The sequence below is a fragment of the Zeugodacus cucurbitae genome, chromosome 5, assembly GCF_028554725.1.
Source record: "Zeugodacus cucurbitae isolate PBARC_wt_2022May chromosome 5, idZeuCucr1.2, whole genome shotgun sequence".
Taxonomy (NCBI): Eukaryota; Metazoa; Arthropoda; class Insecta; order Diptera; family Tephritidae; genus Zeugodacus; species Zeugodacus cucurbitae.
The window spans coordinates 39,881,228-39,895,582 of NC_071670.1; the positions used below are offsets into that span (position 1 = coordinate 39,881,228).

At 37.1% G+C, this 14,355-nt stretch overlaps 6 protein-coding genes across 6 annotated transcripts in view; 3 read left to right on the plus strand and 3 right to left on the minus strand.

Annotated features, from left to right (window-relative positions):
* LOC105215508 (uncharacterized) overlaps positions 1-12,555 on the minus strand; it is a 360,283-nt gene extending 347,728 nt beyond the window's left edge. The window contains exon 1 of the mRNA XM_054232144.1: positions 12,416-12,555. The gene's annotated coding sequence lies outside the window, so the exon portion shown is untranslated. The remainder of the gene's footprint in view (positions 1-12,415) is intronic.
* LOC105220650 (uncharacterized) lies at positions 149-608 on the plus strand. Its single transcript, XM_054232176.1, has one exon. The coding sequence runs from the start codon at positions 149-151 to the stop codon at positions 299-301; it is 153 nt and encodes a 50-aa protein (XP_054088151.1). The 3' UTR covers positions 302-608.
* Positions 334-608, plus strand: LOC105220649 (uncharacterized). Its single transcript, XM_011197085.3, has one exon. It carries the CDS (start codon positions 334-336, stop codon positions 499-501), a length of 168 nt encoding a protein of 55 aa, XP_011195387.1. The 3' UTR covers positions 502-608.
* Positions 5,977-8,877, minus strand: LOC105215510 (uncharacterized). The gene has a single exon (XM_011189457.3). The coding sequence runs from the start codon at positions 8,803-8,805 to the stop codon at positions 6,322-6,324; it is 2,484 nt and encodes an 827-aa protein (XP_011187759.2). The 5' UTR covers positions 8,806-8,877; the 3' UTR covers positions 5,977-6,321.
* Positions 12,219-13,103, minus strand: LOC105215512 (INO80 complex subunit C). The gene is made up of 2 exons (XM_011189460.3): positions 12,908-13,103; positions 12,219-12,825 (listed from the first exon to the last, which is right to left on the minus strand). Exons 1-2 carry the CDS (start codon positions 13,050-13,052, stop codon positions 12,626-12,628), a joined length of 345 nt encoding a protein of 114 aa, XP_011187762.1. The 5' UTR covers positions 13,053-13,103; the 3' UTR covers positions 12,219-12,625.
* Positions 13,104-13,564: 461 nt separating this feature from the next.
* LOC105215511 (rhythmically expressed gene 2 protein) lies at positions 13,565-14,329 on the plus strand. Its single transcript, XM_029042445.2, has one exon. It carries the CDS (start codon positions 13,565-13,567, stop codon positions 14,327-14,329), a length of 765 nt encoding a protein of 254 aa, XP_028898278.2.
* The last annotated feature ends 26 nt before the right edge of the window (positions 14,330-14,355 follow it).

A 14,355-nucleotide genomic window follows, 5' to 3' on the forward strand; every position in this document is an offset into this window, starting at 1 on the left:
TTTATTGCAATATATTAGTAAAGAAAAACAGTATTACAATATTTCATGCAAACTCAATATGCTTTGTTGGCAAATCGCAAGAAACGCTAGCTAGCACACTTACGTAATTTTGCTTCATTGCTGACATTTTTCATTCTTTCCAGGTGTTATGACTGTAGCCCGCTTGGCAAGGAAGTACGGAGCAGTGATATTCTTCCCCACATTTACAGTAACAACGATATTAGCCGACTGGACACATACACGTGCCTGGAAAGAACAACAACGTCTACTTGCTAAAAGCAAAGAATTATTAACCGATTAGGCAGACTCAGTGAGCAAACAGAACACAACAATATGATTGGGTTGGACAAACGCTATGTATGGGCTGTGTTGCCCTTTATTGGTTTTGCCATTGGCCACTTCTTAGATAAGAAGGAAACCGAACGTATGGTACTGTTCCGTGATAAGAGCGCACTCTATGCTCGTCCAGCCGGTTCAGAAGGCAAACCTCCATCTTGGTAACTACCATGGCGTTTATAAGTAAAAAATTGTCCACTTTAAGTACCATTAAAAGAAATGTGAAATAAGAAAGTTTGTGTTTTAAATAAATGCAAATGTTGTAAACGAAATGAATAAGCGCGTTCTTCTGTGGTTTAAAAGAGCTGACTGAAATGATGGAAGTTAAATGAAGAAATGAAATTGAAATTTAATTAGAAAAAAAAATCTTCAGAAGACGACAACATTCAGAGAGAGTTCGACGATGTTTGATGGTGATAGCACTATAACTATCAATATTACAATTCTAACTACCGGAAAGTCGGATCAGCATAGAATTTATAAACATTTGTATAGGCAAATATTTAGCTATTAAAAGTGATTGTAAATTGAAAGTTAATATTTCATATTTAGACTGAAACTAATCAGATTTCAATTAACTCTTGGTTTGAGAGTTTTTGACAAGAAAATTGCGTTGAGTTCATTCATATTCAAGAATATTTTACTAGTGAATTTTTTTTTAACTTTTTGTATTAGAGCTCTTGGTATTCGACTAATCGACTAACCGAATTAATCGAATTATTCATTATTCGAATAATAATATTCGGTTTGCACTATTCGGATAGTCGTCAGTCATCGACTATTCGATTAACCGCTCATTTCCGACTATCCGGTTAACCGTTCGTTGTCGACTATTCGAATAGTGTAAGTTCATTAAATTTATATTTTTATTGAAAAATGCGAAACAGGTAAAATGCGCACAATTGACATTTTCACAAGTAAAAACAAACAAACATCAAAGGCTGCATGGATTTCAAACAATTTTCATTTATTCGAATAGTGACAATATAACTATTCGAATAACCGCAGTAGAACGACTATTCGAATAGTCGTAACATTGCGACTAATCGAATAGTACTAACCGGTTAATATTCGTACGAGCGGTTACAAATCGGATATTCGAATAATCGGTTTTCAGGTTAATCGAATAATTTTAAGAGCCCTAATTTGTATATACATATGCACATATGTATGCATTATAAATCTTGGTATTCGACTAACCGAATTAACCGGATAGGGCATTATTCGAATAATAATATTCGGCTTGCAGTATGCGGATAGTCGTTAGTTGTCGACTATTAGAAAGTGCAAATAACCTGGGGGTTTTCATTTTTTTTTTTTGCCTAGAACTAATTTCTGCATTCGCGGACTTTGGCCGCGCTTTATAAAATAACCCTAGTCGAACCAAATCTGAGGTATCCATAACACAAATAGCGCGATGACGTTAATATGTAAGTACCACTCTTTTTAAATATATATTATACAATCATATATTTCTTTTGATCAAATTTTTATTTACAAATTCCGAAAACTCAGCGCGTTTTTCTCATCTCCCAAGACATCTTGCCGTGGACTAGATAATGTTATTTCAAAGATGTAAACAAAAATATTGGACTCAATGTGAAATTAACCCTGCTATTTTGAACATCGATCAAGAAGACAAACATAATACGACCGATAAATTTTACGAATAACAAATACATTACTCTATTATGTGAAAAAACCCCATAATTGAATTAAAAATTCTTGGACCAAAGACTCTTGTAGTAAAAATCATTTTTAGAAATACTACAACAAGTATTCTAACAGGATGCGTATAGTTGAAATATAGTTGTATAGTTGAAATCTGGATGTCTGTCTGTCCGTCCATCCGTCCGCCAGTCTGTCCGTCCTTGCAAGCTGTAACTTGAGTAAAAATGGACATATCTTAATCAAACTTGGTACACGTGTTCCTTGGCCCCATAAGAAGGTAGCTTTCTTAGATGGGCAAAATCGCACTGAGAAGGGGCATATTCGGATGTAATTTGTTTGGTAAAGTGGGCGTGGATCGCCCCGTACAAGGTTTTTTGTACATATCTCGTAAACTACTAAAGTTATATCAACCAAACCTCTAGAGTCATTTTCTGTAGCTACTTCCTTATACAATCTTAAAATAAAGGAAATGGGGTTATAACTACGCTCACCTCCCATACAAATGTTAATTCAGTAAGGAGAACCACTTGAAACTTTAAATTTCATTATAAAGATGGTAGTGCTACTCTCAAATTAATATAAAATATTTGAAATGGGCGTGGCTCAGAAATTTCTCGACCAATTTCAACGAAATTTTGTTCGAACCATTTCCGGAGCAACCCTAACCTATAGTTTGAATGGGCAAATCGATCCACAATCACACCTACTTTGACTATACTACAATTTTAAGTCCATCTGATTCAGCACCAGTGAAGAAACTTTAAATTTCATTATAAAGATGGTAGTGCTACACTCAAATTTATATAAAATATTTGAAATGGGCGTGGCTCAGAAATTACTCGACCAATTTCAACGAAATTCTGTTCGAACCATTTCCGGAGCAACCCTAACCTATAGTTTGAATGGGCAAATCGATCCACAATCACACCTACTTTGACTATACTACAATTTTAAGTCCATCTGATTCAGCACCAGTGAAGATCTCGGAACAAAACTTTGCAGAAATTTATAGCATCGCATAACGCACACAGGAAAGCAGACAATAACATTTCAATGCGAAGCTTGCTCCTAAGTGGACGTAAAATTTTGAATACAATATAGCTTGGTGGCAAAAATCGATCCAGGAATATACATATACTGATTTTCGTTATTTTATAAGCTTTAGCTAGTCACACGGAGTCATGTCTGATGAATATGGAGGTTAGAGGTTTTTGGCCAATAATTCACGAAAAAGTAGCGAAGGTGTAAACTTGAAAATCGCCCAAAAAATAGCTCATAACAAGTAAGGAAGGGCTAAGTTCGGGTGTAACCGAACATTTTATATAACTTTAATAATATTTTAATTAACTTAATTAATATTATATAATACACAATTTGACCCACATTTTCTTCATATATATTATATAAAGTCCATTGAAAGTTGGAAACCCTAATATTAGGTTAGAAGCACCGAGGTCCTCATGTTCGATATATGGGGCCTTGAAAACATATGGTCCGATTTTGGCGATTTTTAGAATGGGGCTGCCACACCATAAACGTAGTATTTGTGCAAAGTTCTGCACCGATATCTTCACTAGTGCTTATTGTAAGGTAAACGAATCAGATCGTCTTCAAAGTTCTGGTATATAGGAAGTAGGCGTGGTTGTGAAGCGATTTGGCCAATTTTCACAACATATTATTGGGCTGTAAGGAAACTATTACAAACCAAGTTTCATTGAAATCGGTCGAGTAGTACCTGAGATATGGTTTTTGAACCATAAGTGGGCGAGGCCACGCCCATTTTCCATTTTGTAAAAAAATCTGAGTGCAGCTTCCATCTGCCATTTCTTATGTGAAATTTAGTGTTTCTGACGTTTTTCGTTAGTGAGTTAACCCACTTTTAGTAATTTTCAACCTAACCTTTGTATGGGAGGTGGGCGTGGTTATTATCCGATTACAACTATTTTCATGGTGTGTGGTGGGGCGTAAGAGAATCGACTGCAGAAAGTTTGGTTTATATAGCTTCATTGGTCTGCATGGTATATACAAATAACCGATTTGGGGGCGGGGCCACGCCCACTTCCCCAAAAAAATTACATACAAATATGCCCGTTCCTAGTGCGATCATTTATTCCAAATTTTACTGTTATAACTTTATTTATGGCGTAGTTATGACACTTTATGTGTTTTTGGTTGTCGCCATTTTGTGGGCGTGGCAGTGGACCGATTTAGCTCATTTTCGAAAGCAACCCTCTCATGGTCCCAAGGAACATGTGTTCCAAGTTTCATTAAGATATCTCAATTTTTACTCAAGTTATCGCTTGCATGGACGGACGGACAGATCCGGATTTCAACTCCACTCGTCATCCTGATCATTTATATATATATATAACCCCATCTCTAACTCTTTTATTTCTTGGTGACACAAACAACCGTTATGTGAACAAAACTATAATACTCTGTTGCGAGAGTATAAAAACACGTCTAAACTTAGCGGCTGATACTGATAAAATAAGCAATAAATACATCTGAAAAATTTATACTACATATGTATGTGTAGGATAATATATTTGAATGCAATTTTATTTGAAAGCTCTGTTATAACTTTCAGTCATTACATTTACATGCTCGTGAATCTAACAGGCAACTTCTTGAATTATAAGCTTTAGTACAATAGTAGTTACTTGCTACGTATGTGTATGTAAGTATCTATAATGTTTGTATAGAGTGTATTGCACCTACGAGAACCTAGTACGTCTTTTCTTTTTGTGTACCCAAATGACCATTCTAACTTCTTGTCACTATTTCTAAACTATTTACTTAGAAAATCGTGATTAGTGAACATAGGAAGAAGTTCGCCCTTCAGCTTTCCACAACTTGTTTACACTAATACTGCTGACAAATGATGAAAACTGGGATAAGTAGATACGACGGAAAAAGGTAAACAAATAAACACTTATTACCTTTTTGGAAAATGCCTGTATATGGGCGTATGTAACACACAAGAAGTACACACATCTGTATACATCACATATTTTTGTTCATATGTATGTATTTTCAAACTTTCTATACCCATATGTAGTAGTAAAAGGGCCAAACTGTATACAAATTACTTATTTGTGGTTAAAGTCACGAAACTAAAAAAGATAAATAAATAAACTTGTATGGAAAATCATAAACCAATCAACAACGTTTTTGTATACTCTCAAGAATATCTCTGATAAATACATACACATGTGTGCGCGCACAAAAACCCTAACAATATTCGAACACTTTGTGGTGCAAATAAAACCAACAAATACTGTCCGATGACCACAAACAAGCGCAATACGATTTTGACCAATGCACCATGACTCTTACTATTTCTTGCATCTGTAATGAAGCTGCATGCTACATGCTGAGTTTACATACTTTCTTGTCTCTAGATTCCACAAGTGCCTGCTGATTTATGACCTACAGTCAGTTAACTAGCCGTTTGTGTCGAAAATAAAACTTGTTTCCTTTAGTTGTAAGCATGTGTGTGCGTAGGTAGAGGCTCGTTGCTGAATTCTTAACGAACCTCGTCCTCGACGTTAAGTAACGTTTGCTTCCCTTGGGTTCAAGCGTAAATTTTACGCAGGTAGTTTTGAAAGAATCAACGAAAACTGCAACAATAACAAAAGAGGAGAAGAATTGCAAAGAGTTGTTTTAGAAATCGGGATAAAACAGCACGCGGATGAGAAAGATATGTTACATAAAAAGACACTAGCGTAAAGGAAAACAGGCAAGTCAATGGTTCTGTGAAACGCTTAAACTCTTTTAAAATGTGCTAAAGTCATGAAGATGTTTTGTGCAGCAATAAGAATAATCTGAAGACGGATTACTTATGTATATTAATAAACGGTTTTCTAACAAAATAGGTAACCAAAACGCTAAATTTGACTCTTTTTTACAAATCAAAACCAGTATCTAAGTTTACCCAAAAAATAACCTAAAAAATAAATTAAGCGCTTTTCGAGAATGAAGATCTGTATTTATTAACAGTTAAATATAAATTATAAATTAGATATAGTACAAACATGAAAACATTTTTTTTTTTAATCTCAAAGACCAAGGGAACTTCTTACGCATCACAACTACAAAATTACGCCTATAAATATTAAAATAAACCCTTAACGGGTTGGTATAACAAGTTATTTAATGATTTGTCTTTAGAAGAAACACGATTTTATGGCATCTAGGGCTTCGACGTAAGCAGTCCAGCAAAGACGGTACATAGAAGCACCGTTTTTTAAAAGAGGAATTGATTATTGAAAAACTTCGAAAAAATTTACAGGAAACTCATCTCACTACTCCCTAAACAAGCATTTTCTCCCTGCTACTAAGACTGCTGCGTGTACTGGTCACCGCAGCACCGGCGCTGGCGGCTGCAACATGCGCGAGTGATTGCGGCGGCATCATTAACGAGCGCCGCATGTGGTTGTGGCGCCGCAAAGTGGCGCTGTGACGTTCACGTGTCGATTGTCTGAATTTCTGACGTCCAATTGTCGGATTGTTGCCAGTAATATGCGTTGTGGAGCCATTATATTGTACATTGTTCGATTTGGTTGCATCGTTTGCGCCACATTGACCCGCATTCATAGCGGCTAAGAGGTCAAAGGCTGCACGCTTGTGTTCTTTAGTCCAAATATTGCTCAGCTCCGATGTTTCGCATTTAGCGAGCACCTGATCGGCGCGTGGTGCAAATGGCATGCGCGTTTTGGGTGTTGGTGAGCTTGGTACGGGTTGTTGGTTGGCTTTATTATGGTCAACGCTATTTTTGAGCTGATTGCTGCCGGACTTTGCGGTGTCTTTGCTGCTGCGATGTATGCCAAAGAGTGCAGATAATAACGAACGACGGCGTGTAGGTGGTACGGTTGCTGTTGTTGTTATCGTTGTTGTCGAATTAGCCGCGATGCCGCTATCAATCGATTCCCGACTATCTTTACTGGAGACGCTGTTTTGCAGTTCCATGGGTTGCCGTTTAGTATTCACTTTAGTGGCTACAGTATGCTGCGCATGCGCGCTATCGTTAGAAATAGCATCAATGCTGTAATTTGTAAACGTTTGTGGCGACTGGAATGTGACACGACGCAGTGAGGGATACGACTTGGTGAATGGTAAATTGAGTTTTGCGATTGTCGGTGTTTCCAGTTGTGTGTCTTCTATGCTGCAGTAGGTCTCATCGTGCTTGCTAACGCTGGACTTGCGTGGCGGTATAGGGGGTGGTGATGGTGAACGCGCGTTATCTTCGCTTAGCTGCACTGCTTGCATAGCTTCCGTTGCTAAAGCCTGCTCTTTCGCTACCAATTCAAGCTCTCGTTTATGCAACACACATTCCAACTGCTGTAAGCGCTTCTCACGTTCATTCAATTCTTGCGTGCGCATATCCAAGCTATGCTCTTTATGTTTTAGCAACGACTCGTGTGCGCGTATGGCATGCAGACGTGCTTGCAACGCCTCATTAAAGACGTCTTCCGAGATCATGGTGGGACTCTTAAGCTCGTCCACAGAAATGTTGGCCGACGTGCGTGTATGCGAAGTTGGTTTCGGCGGTGGTATTGGCGGACGCAGTGGTGTCTGATTATGTACGCTCGTATAGAGTTCGTGTTGTATGCTTTCATAGAGCTCAGGATCGGAATGTTGAAATATGGATTTAGGCTTCAAATGCCGCTTCACGGAGGAAAAGAGTTCGGCACGTAGATCGGGCGTAAAGCCAACACTCAAACGTCGTTGTCCGTAATCCTCATTGAAACTATTGTGTTCCGTATACATAGTGCTCGATAGGTCTATAGTAGGGCTATATTGCAGTTTACAACGTGCTGCGGGCATTTCATCGACATCAAAGAAATCGAGCTCAGCTTTGATTAGCGTTGGAAAGTCATTACCCAGTTCAGTTATGTTGCGCACAACGGTCGGGTGACGCGTTATCACCTCAATGCTGGGACGCTGTTCACTATCCACTGACAACATATAAGCGATGATCTCCTGCAGATCGCTGGTGTACACGGACGGTATGTGATTGAATTTGCCATTGGAAATGTTCAAGCTGAGCTCATCGAATTTCGCCGCCTGGAAGGGTGTGCGCAAAGCACACATTTCGTATGCAAGACAACCAACGGCCCAAACATCCGATTTGCGATCATATCGCGAACCCCTAACAATCTCCGGGCTCATGTAGTAGGGTGTGCCGACGAATGTGGCAGCGAAATCCTGATTTTTACGCAGCATACGCGCCAAACCGAAATCGCCCAGCTTAGCATTGCCTTGTGCATCGAGAAATATATTTGCCGGTTTGATGTCACGATGTAGAATGGTGCCTTTCCTTATCTTGTTGTGGCACACCTGCAACGCTTTGCAAATCTGAAAAAGCACACGCCATATATAACGCTCTTCGAAGCGTTTACGTTCGCCACGCGCACGTTTTATGAGCTGCGCCAAATCGCCACCTTCACAACACTCCATAACAATAAATATCGACTTGGCCTCATGATTAACCAAATGATGATAGTATTCCACGATATTCGGATGTTGCAACTGGCGCAACACACGTATCTCGGACACCAACGATGCCTTCTTCGACTCACTCAACTCATCGTAGTCGATGCCCTTCCACGCGTACAGCTCGCCCGTTTGCTTGTCGCGCACTTTGAAGCACGTACCAAAGGTGCCGTTGCCGATCACCGATATAACTTCATAGTCTTGCAGAGTTTTATTGGCGAATTTCAAACTGGTATCACCAGCATCCGTTACGGAACTATCACTTGCGCTGCTTGCGCCACTGCTCGTTGTGGCAGACATCTTGCTGCGAAACTAAAAAACTTTTTTTTTTTCGTTTTGCCGGTGTTTAGAAGCCGCAAGTTTTATTTTATTTAAACGCACACGTAGCGTTCAAATGTAAGACTGACTGAGCACTGCTGGCATCAAATGATCTGCAGTGCTTGGCGACCTCTGCAAGAGCGCGCTCTGTGTACAAAAATCACGTATCGACGAACCTGCTACATATCACGGCATTGAAATCTCAGCTTAAACGCCTCTCCCACAGAAATACTAAAATACTTGTTTGAGTGAGCGCACGCAAACTTACCACGATCCTGTTACATGCCCGGACACCTTCCCGGAAGGTTTGCCTCGCTCTTAATGCGAGCATGTATGGCCTGCCCACACACTCATACATGACTTTGTGGTTCTTTATGGTATTTTCGTGCGCTCAGTCAGCAGGTACTCATATTTCCTGTTTACAATTCACTGAGCGTCAATACTATTGACTCAATCTCCTGAGGTTCACTGCGCGCATTATCTACTACCTATGTTCTTCTGTATGTATGTTTGTATATATTTTTGTGTACAAAACATAAACCGTTGGATGTAATCTTTTAGCACTTGGGACCAGCACGCCTGAAGTTTCAATTATCATTGTTTGTGCTGACAATAGTTTTACTCGTGTTGGTATATCAATTTTACACATTTTTTTCTATTTGCCTGTTTTCTGCAGGTCCGTGCCCTTTCATAATTACTGTTTACATTTGTGTTGTTGTTGTGTATATATGGCATTGCAAGCAAGGCCTTACACGGATATCGAAGATGTTTATGGGTAAAACGGGGCAGCGCTCCACAAAATATATTCTATCCTTAGCTATTAATTGTGTCATAGCAATTTCCTCTTTCGTATATAATTTTTTTTGTCCAAACATATGAACACACACAAATAAAAGTAATTGTGTCTTAATACTTCGTTAATTGAAAATGAATTTAAAGGACTTGTATAACAAACGAGGTTAAAAAAAATCAAAAACAGATTACGGTAAGATCAAAAGTTAGGTGGCAAAAAAGGGTGTTAATTTGTTGTTGTTGCGAAAAATTGTAATGGGAATAAATACATGTATATAGGAAAATATAAAGACAAACCGTTATCTTGGTCATAACTTTAAATTATATGTGTTTCATTCCTTCTAAAATAAGTAATTAAGTGTGTAGCCGAACATTCTATAATGTAATTTTTTTTATTTATGTTATTTTTTCCAGATAAGATAGAATTTGACCCAAATATTTGGCATAAAGTCCCCTAGAATAACTAAACTCATTAAGTATGGTATGAAAGCTGGATAATTCCTTGATATATTTCACAAAATTTTTTTGGTAAGGAAGTACACTCAGGTACTGGGACCTCATTTCGATATCTGGGAATTTGAAAAATTATAGTCAGACTTCCAAAATTTTTCAATAAATGATGACACACCTCAAATACACTATTTGGGTAAGTTTTAATCCGATATCAACCGATTTCCATCGGAAATATTAGGATGTCAATGAAATATTATGTACCAAATTTCATTGAAATTGGTCAAAATGTTTCTGAGATACTGTTTTCGACCCAAAAGTGGGCAACGCCAAAAATACTTTTTGTAGCGTATCTATTTTCTGGGAACTTTAGTGTTTCTGACAATTTTCGTTAGTAAATTACTAAAGGGAAATGTGCCTAGCTAGTTTGGTTTATTTAATAGTATGCGAAATATTTTCAAAAAAACATATTTTGCGACGGCCACGCCCACTTTCGAAAGAAATTACGGTACTTATGTATTATCGCCAGCGTAGCAAAAATGAAATGGTTAGAAGTGCGAATAACTGTGGAGTCCTAGGTTTTTTTGCTAAGAACTACTTTATAATAATTATTATTCTGGTCGATCGTATCCCGGGGTATCATAAACAAGTGCGGTGGCGTTAATACTTAAGTACCGAAATTACATACAAATATACCTATCCCTATTGTGATCCTCGTCTCTTCATCCTGATCATTTTGATATAAATAACCCTGTATATAATTCGTTTAGATACCGTTTATGGCTTACAAACAACCGTTATGTAAACAAAACTATGTTGCGAGAGTATAAAAAACACCCTATATAAAGATTCTGAAACTTGATTTTGAAGTTTTTACAACACATTGTACATGAGTCTTGACTGATATCCGAAATGGACCATCTGTGCATACTTTCTGATAACCCTTTTATATCAAACCCTCCCCCGCTTAATTTTATCCAGAAGGTATGATATGTCTTGATAAAGATCAGTAGAAATGTTAAACATGGAATAATAATAATTTTGCGCTTATCGTTCATACCCAGCACAATGATGTCCCTTTAGTTGATTTTATACCGAACATGTGTGTCAAAGAGATATTTTTATTAATATTCTTGAGAATAAGAAGTAACTTATAATATTAATATAGGTCTATATTTTGCGCTACACTCAATATCATGTATGTATGTAAGTATTTCAATCACCCCGATCAACTTAAAAACAATAAATGAGGGCAAATATTCCCTTTACTCGTTCTTGCCAGAATTATAATCTACATTGCGGGCAAATCAAGAGTAAATCGAATCATCAAAGCTTTGATAGCCTGTAGGAGTACCAACATACTATTCAAGGGTTATAGCTGCAACCAAATCCTCGAGTGCATAACCAGCAGAACAAAGCAAGTTGTGATCGCCCAGGGTATTGGGAAACATAAGAAGAAATTACAGACCTGTCAATACCTTACTTCGAACAGTGATTTTATATCAACTGAGCGCCTTCTGCACAATGAAGCCAGAATGTACACACTTTGGAGACATACCCCACCTATTTTCATACAGTGGCCACTGAATGGTTTTAGACGAAATAACTTCTGCTGAAATATGCTTCGTATGCATTTCTTCTTACGAACTATGAAATCCACAAAACAAACGCATTTCATGAAGAAAAAACTCAAGTAGCCCTTGTGCAATAAAGTTCTAGATACTGCAGCTAATATCTATCCCTATTTAATGCCGCTGTACCAAATTTATGCACCTCACTTTAGACGCAATACAATTCGCAATAATAATCAGAAACTTATCGAAAAAAATAACGCCTCAACAAAACCAATAACATTATTGGCAAATCACAGAACAAGCTAATCTACAGAAAACTAAACCAAACCATATTTAAATTTAGGAGATAAACCGGAATCCACCGTACCGAGGTGAATATAAAAAAGAATAATAATATAAAAATATTAAGTTCGAGGATTAGATGGCAAATGTTGCGATAAAGTCCATTTTGTATAGCCCTTTTTCGATTTTAAAAGAGATCAATAATTTATATAAATATGTATTGGCATAGTAATAATAAAGACATCACCTCTAAATTATATAAAAAAGTGTTCAGTGTTGTGAATAAACATAATTATATATCGATATAATGTAGCAAACTGCTTTATATTTTTAGTTCAAATATTTGCCAACAAAATATTGCTAAAATTAATAAAATAAACTATATTATCAATAAAACACACAAGTAGTGAGAGAACTGCTGATAAAACTACTTACTGATAAAATCTACAAATAGCTACTATTGTCTTATATATAATAAATCAAGATGTGCTTACTTGGTTTACGTTTCACCCACAATTTAGAATTTGCTTAAATTTAATGGTTTCTGTACATGTAAGTGTATCCGGTATTTAAATTATGCATTCAAACTTGTAAACATTTATCAGCAAACATCAACATTTATGATCTTGAATTTCTGCTACTTAACTTGCTTAATTATTAATATTATTATTATTAATTAGTCTAATTTTTTCGGCTTTTGATTATTAGCCAACAATACTGCTCGCACCACGCAAAGCCAAATAACCGGCGACAATATCAGAAGGCAAAGTCTTAACTACGGCATATTCATCAGAATTGGCATAACGCAATTTAGAGTGTGGATCAGTGTACGGTGCAATCAGACCCGAAATGTCCGAGTATTTTTTAGGCGGTCGCAAGGAGGGTGGCGCATTGAAGGAGGAGTCTGGAAGAGATAAAATTTGAGTAAATATATGTATATTACATATGAAAATTTAGTGATAACAAATAAAGACAAGTGCACTCACAAGACATAGTGCCTTCGGGCAGCTGCTGCGTTTTCTCCACAGCCAGTATTTGTTTCAGTGATTTGAAGACGTGTTTCTTGCCACCAGGTTCGATATAGCTATATTGTGCGTTTTTAAAACTAATCTTTGGAGGTTCTTCAGACATTTTAATAATTTTTCACAAATTAAAGCGCTAAACTGCAGAATTGACGCCAATATTTGTTTCGTTTAAGCGGTAAAACCAAACAGCAGGGTTGCTAGCAAATAAAATCAGGTGTGTTCGTTTACTGAGTTATTGGTTTTAATAATAAAAAATATTAAAATTTAATGTTAATAATATTGATGCCATGTTAATATGTAATATAATAATATATATAATATATACGAATTACAACACCAATTTTACGAAATTAAACACTTACCTTATCTTTTTATATTTTTTGCAGGTCGAAAATTTTATACACAGAATAAGAAAGTGGTACACGAACAGAGCTAGTGTTTACTTGTTACACAGCTGTCGCCTCAAAACAGCTGTTTACTATTTTTTATTCATTAGATAACGATTTGGGTTGTCTATAAACAAACTATCTACCGGCTAACAGCAACAACAAACTAATTACCTCAATAACAACAAAAGGTGCCAACATTTAAACATTTTATAAGTCAAGGCTTATCAGTATGAACCGTCATGTTCAGTTTGCCAAGAACTTGAATCGTTTTCGCCTAGTGACCTTTGACATCACTGATACATTGCTGAGATTTCGCAAACCACCAGGTGTGCAATATGCGGAGACTGCAGCGTTAATGGGTATAAAGAATCTTGACCCAAACAAATTACAAACTTTATTTCGTGAAGAGTTCAAAAGCATGGCCAAAAAATATCCGAATTTCGGTAGCAAATCGAAAGAAATAACTTGGCAAGATTGGTGGATACTGTTGGTATCGAACGTCTTTCATCGTGTAGATGACCAATTGCCGCAAACAGAAATACGTCGCATAAGCGAACGACTTTTCGAACAGTACCGTACCAATGAATGTTATGTGCATATTGATGGCAATTTGGAACTATTAAAAATGATGCGTAATGCTTGTAAATATGTTGGTGTGATATCAAATACTGATCCCGGGCTAGAACGTGTACTCTTAAGTATGGATATCCGACATATATTTGACTTTGTTTGCACCTCATACGATTTGGGCGTTGAGAAGCCGCATTGTGATGCATTTCTGAAACCGTTGGAAAAGTACAATGTGCAAGCGCACGAAGCGTTGCATATTGGTAATCTTTACGATAAAGATTATATAGGAGCACGTAATGCTGGCTGGTGTAGTTTACTCATTACAAAGTCGGTTGATGAGACACAGAAAGCGAAACCCACACACGTTTACACTAGTTTAAAAGAAATGCATAATGCTTTGGAAACGATTGATATCGAGTGGTAAACGTAATTGAAATTAAAATTGACTTT